This window comes from Carlito syrichta, unplaced genomic scaffold, assembly GCF_000164805.1.
Source record: "Carlito syrichta isolate Samal-C Ts95f unplaced genomic scaffold, Tarsius_syrichta-2.0.1 Scaffold124319, whole genome shotgun sequence".
NCBI lineage: Eukaryota > Metazoa > Chordata > Mammalia > Primates > Tarsiidae > Carlito > Carlito syrichta.
This window is the reverse complement of record NW_007068415.1, coordinates 418,068-424,067: the sequence shown is the minus strand read 5'-3', so window position 1 is coordinate 424,067 and position 6,000 is coordinate 418,068. Positions and strand designations below refer to the sequence as shown.

The 6,000-nt window shown below is 35.3% G+C and overlaps 1 protein-coding gene across 1 annotated transcript in view; it reads left to right on the top strand.

Moving 5' to 3' along the window:
- The window catches only part of CACNA2D1 (calcium voltage-gated channel auxiliary subunit alpha2delta 1), a 395,813-nt gene that overhangs the window by 285,667 nt on the left and 104,146 nt on the right, over positions 1-6,000 (top strand). Inside the window, exon 9 of the mRNA XM_021707777.1 lies at positions 283-382. Coding sequence (XP_021563452.1) covers positions 283-382 — 100 coding nt within the window. The remainder of the gene's footprint in view (positions 1-282; positions 383-6,000) is intronic.

Here is a 6,000-nt window from a genome sequence, read left to right as displayed (position 1 = left end):
CCAAAAAAAAAAAAAAAAAAAAAAAAAAGTGTCATTCAACATCCAATTTTGATAATTTCCATTAGAAATACATAATATGATATTGGAAGGAAAGAAAGGAAAGATATCTTGTAATTTCCACTCTATCAAAAAATCTGATATTTTCCACTACTGATTTTTTTAAAGGCAAAATTATTATTTAAATAATATATAAATGACGTAGAGCTGTTGCATGTCCTTATGATTTTCTTGGTAGCAAATAAATAGTGAGTAACATGTGTGGACCCATTTGCCTGTTTATAGGAGTGGAAGTGTTAGCGGATTGACACTTAAACTGATACGGACGTCCGTTTCTGAAATGTTAGAAACCCTCTCAGATGATGATTTCGTGAATGTAGCTTCAGTAAGTATAAAATTACTGCATTTTTCAAATTAAATCTGCAATTTCTATCTCCTCCTGACTTTAGGTACTTTACATTTTTATCTCCTCTAGACTGAGATATTTCTGGTATATTACAAGACTGTCTTACTGAGTTGTCCTAAGTGACTGATTCTCATATAATTCCTTGCAAGGATCCTTTTTGAGTTTCTAAGAATTTACCCCTGGGTAAAGTAATTAAGGTAATGAGGATAAATAAAAAGCATTCCACAAATTCTCCTTCACTCAGAGGAGCCTCTTCACTCACAGATTCCATTGAAACTCCTAGTAAATAGCAACTTGGCAGTATGATTATGTGGCGGTTTTCTATTCATTATAATACTCATTTTCACTTTGGACATGTATCCATAATATCTATCTATATATATCCATATATATATATAATATATATTTAAATTTTTTTACTATAGATATGTTTAGTATGAGTCAGGATTAGCTACACAAGCAGGTTGTGTGCAGGTGATGCTTAGCCCTCCAATTAGCTCTCACTTCCCCTGGTTTAGAACCAAGTACCCTTCATGATGCTATGTACTCCCACCCTTTTCCCGGTAGTGTTCAGCGACTGCCAATCCCTCTCTTGTGCTCATGTGATTCATGTTCAAGTCCCACTTATGAGTGAGAATATGTGGTATTTAGTTCTTTGTTTCTGTGATAGATCACTAAGTATGATGGTCTCCAACTCCATCCAATTTGCTGCAAGTTCGGTGATTTTGTTCTTCTTTGTGGCTGTGTAATACTCCATCCTATATTTATACCACATTTTTTTATCCAGTCCATTTTTGAGGAGCAGTAGGGCTGGTTCCATGTTTTTGCTATTATGAATAGTGTAGCTAGAAACATGCATTTGGTAGGATGATTTATGTTCCTCTGGGTATATTCCCAGGAGAAGTATTGCTGGATCATATGGAAGGTCACTTTTTAGTTATTTTAGGAATCACCACACTGCTTTCCATAGAGGAAAGCTATATCCTCTCTAACGCTGTTTGAAAGTCTAGGAAATTGACAATAAAACTTTCAGTCTTTGTAACATCAGGGATGTGGAGTGATAAGGCACAGAGCAAGCAAGGGAGCGGTTCTGTAGCTAACTTTGACAGTAGTTTTCCCATAAAGCCTTATGAATGTAGTTCTCTTCATCCTAATACTGGAGAACGTGTCATTTATCCATAGACTGAGGGGACAATCTATATTGACATTTTTCCAAAGATGCCTACAATCACCAGACAGAAAGCTCAAGTAGACTCATTTAAGCTTATATGTCTATTTTTTTCTTTTTTAAAAAACCAGTAATTTTTTAGGCTTAAATCATGTATAAGATGTCAGAAGGAATGCTGTATCATTTCCTAGTATTTCTGCTATCTCCAGAGCTACTGTTTGTTACAGAAAGGAAGCCTGCTGTTAGCAGAGCTGAAATGCAAGCGTAATATCCCTGTTTCCCCACTAATCCAGTTATATGCTTTGATAGAAGTCAGTGGTAGATGATGGGAGCAGCAATTCAATCACAGCATGTTCTGATTTACAGTCAAAATTTCAAATGTTGACACAGGGAGAGAAATTTGTTTATGAATGTGAGGGAGTTTGACATTTTAGGAGTAAAATACTGCAAGCCCATGGAATGTGAAAGAAAAATGTATGCGGATGGGGACAATATATGCTAAAAGTTAACAACAGAAGGAGATCTTAGTGTGCTTTAATAAAACCACTTATTTCCTTATTAAGGAATTATATACAAGTATTATGATTGTGGTAAGGATTTTCTAGTCAGTTTTCTCCCAGGAAGCATGGTCACTATAAAATACTCTCTTTTATTTCTCACCAGAAAAAAAAAAATCAAAGTATATTTCTTCAAATATCTTTGCTATTGTTTGCAGCAGATAACTTAAACAAAAATAAATTCTACCTTTTGTCCAGATTGTGGCCATTAAGCAACAGTTCTAGAATTGACAGTTCATAAATGCAAGTACAAAATGAGGAATGAAGAACCATAGCTTAATATGAGTCTGGGAAGAGAAGGTGAGCCCTATTCCAGCTGAAATCTTTCCCTAAATGCAACTGTTAGAGATACCTGCAGATTTCCTGGTCCAGACTTCTGTGAGACAGGTCCATGCTCATGTTTTTCTGTAAAAACATTGTAAAGATGGTAAAATCTTTATTTTCTATAGTATATGAATAAGGAAACCAATTTATGTTGGTCATATCAAGTAAAGAGCAACATAACATAATAGAATGATCCTGCCCACACATTATACCTGCAAGTAAAATACTAGCAGAGCTCACCTCTGGTTTAATGCTCACTCTTTTCAGACAATCCTGCCTCTTAGATGGACTAGTAGTGTTGCATAGGAATAATGCACTTTGAAACTACGAATATGAGACTAACATTTTTCTTCCAACTGCTGGGAGACAATTCTTTATAAATCTGTCACATTTCTTTAACTAAACATTGACAGCCAACTTTCTCAAATGTATGTGCATTCCAGGATAGTAAAGATAGAGATAGCTCCTTTCCCAGAAGAGATTTACATTGTGGAGTAATTAAAATATTGTCTATCTCTGGCAAGGAGGATGAGGGGACTATTAGAAGCCCCAGCATGGGTCGGGAACGGCCTCATCTTGGGACTTGTTGCTGAAACACACCTCACTGCTGTGCAAGTGACCCTAGCCCTTTTCCTTGTGGCCCCGTGGGTGCTGGGGTTTGGGTAGCTTGTGCAAACAAAGATGTTGTTGGGGCTCCTGCTGTTGCTATGAGTAATAAACTCCCCTTTGTCTGTGACCCAGAGGGCTTGTGTTTTTCTGCCTGTGATCCATGCAATTGTAGGAGGCGAACTTGCTAGCTTGCAACTGGGCAAAGATCGCACACCCTTGACAGTTCCTGACTTGACTGTTTAATTGCCAACTAATATCAGAGGAGGGGATTGTTTAAATGTGGAGTTGCACTAGATAGACAAGTAAGACATGATTTCGTTTGTCCTATTTCCTATGCGCCTTAACTTCCAGATTTCCTTCTAATATATACCCAATGTGTTCCTAGACAAGGGCATGGTTTTTTTTTTGTTTGCTTGTTTGTTTTGTTTTTGTTTGTTTGTTTGTTTGTTTTTTTTTCATTAATCAGTATTTTTTATTATGGTTTTGTGGGGTACAGTTAAGGGTAGGTGTACAATGACGTTTCATTCAGGCACCCTGTAGATACTCAGCATACAATAGCAAACACATTCGTAAACTGTTGTATAATTTGAACGTAAAAGCAATTTCTACCCCCAGAGCCAAAAATAACTTACGAAACAGGCCCTCTTTTGCCAGAGCTAAAATAAAAGACATTTGGGATGCCAATACAGTTTTGTGACAAATGAAATCTAGGAGAGTAATTTCATGTCTTCTAAAATAGCCATCCATCTAGATTTCAGGAAACCTTTATGTTGATCTATAGCTCATTTGTGTCAACAAGAAGATTGTAGTTTATTCCCTCACAGCTCACAGTGGAGCCTGTGGCCAGGCAGCATGAGTGTCTCTGGCAGCTTGGTTAGGCAATAGTTCAAATGCAGTTCCACCCCAGAAACTAAGGAGAGAATCTGCATTTAGAAGGTCCCCAGTGATTCCTATCCAAGGGTTTGATCACATTACAGTTAATTATATGTACAACAGGCAGGTTTCATGTCATCAAGGAAGAGGAAATCAGGATACATTAAGGAGGTACAATAAACATGCGTGTGCAGGTATCTTTTTTATAGAGTGATCTGAGTTCTTCAAGGTATATTCCCAGTAGGGGAATTGCGGGGTCATATGGGAGGTCAATATTTAGAGCTTTTAGGAATCACCACACTGCTTTCCACAGAGGTTGCACACGTATGTTTATCACAGAATTGTTCACAATAACAAGAACATGGAACCAACCATGCTGTCCATCAAAAGAGGACTGGACTAAAAAAATGTGGTACATATACACAATGGAATACTACGCAGCCATAAAAAAAGAACAAAATCATGAATTTCGCAGCAACCTGGATGGAACTAGAGTCTATAATACTGAGTGATCTCTCACAGAAACAAAGTTCTGAGTATCACATGTTCTCACTCGCATAGTGGACCTTGAACATCTATCATAATACTATAAGAAAAGGATTGACAGTGGCAGGAAACTATGGGGGGGTAGGGAGGGGAAGGAAGGTGGGATTAACAGTAGTCAATATCTGCCTGGGGACGGGGAGACACCCTTTATCAACAAAAGTGCCTGAACGATGCATATTTGTATACCTAAGCCTTAACTGTACCCTACAATTTTAAAATAAAAAATATGTTTTAAAAAAAAAAAGGAGATACATTTAGCAAATACAACAGACATCTCTTTGGGGCTTGTTATAACTAATCATGCTTATCGCTGACTTAGATTTCAAGAGTCTAGTAATTTACAGAAGTCCTAGTATTATGAATGTTTGTGAATATTTTTTATTTTATAGTCATTTGCTTTTTCTTGGGGTGGGGGTATTAAAAACAGGAAAAAGTGAAATTAAGATCATTAAAATAACCAAAATTCGATCACTTTATATACTTGATTTTTTATAGATAAAGATGGGTGCTTTTAAATATTATTTTCACTTAAAAGACACAAAGAAATTATAGACTGTGAAGAAAAGACTCTGAAAGAAATGATAAATTTAGGGATTATAATAGCAAAGCAAAGTCATCAAGGTTATTTAGTTTAGGCTGGTTTTTTTTTTTTAATAGGTGACAGGGGATAACTTAACTGCTCTGGAAATATAAGGAGAGTTTATAAGAAGGTGTTGACAAGTATGACAGGTCTTTTTTCCCATTAATTACATGCTGCACTATGTTTTTCAGTACTTAGAAATTAGTTGTATATACAATGTTAGAAATAGTGAAGTAACATTCAGTGTGAAGCTAAGGGAATACTTTTATTCTGAAAGAGCTATTGTTTTTAAAAATATTAATGTTATTGACTCATTTGCCGGAATTGAAGGACTAGAAAAGGACCCCATATGTGTCAGTACTTATTGGATAAAGTTCTTCAAAGTATATTTATTAATTTAATTTTGAGTATAGGAAAAGAGAGTACTTTGACAGCCTTGAGCAATAAATGTAGCAGAATTGTTCAGTGACTTAAATTAGCATATTTACTTTAAATTATTTAGTAAGTTTAAAATTCAAAAGAAATTAAAATATAAATTGTTACTATAGGTACTTGTTAGTAAAATGCATCTACTTTCATCTTAATTGTTGAGTAAACCAAATCCATTCTAGCAAATTCCCAATGGACTAAAAAGCATTTTGAAAATTTTGATGCATATATTATATAGCTTAAAAAAGAATGTGCTAAGATGTGAAAATATTTTTATTGTATGTTAAAATGCAGCAGGCTCTGTCATAAAGTGCCCATTTGAATGGTAAGTTCTCTTATAAACTTTAGATGAATATATTGGCATTTACTTTCTCCTACGATTAATTTCTAATGTTTTATTTAGTGATTCATGATCATTGCACCCTTTAAAGCACATTTCAAAATATTTTCTCACTTTTTGTGAAATTTCTCCTGCTTAACCCTATGTGTATTGATAAGTCTTTTCTTTACC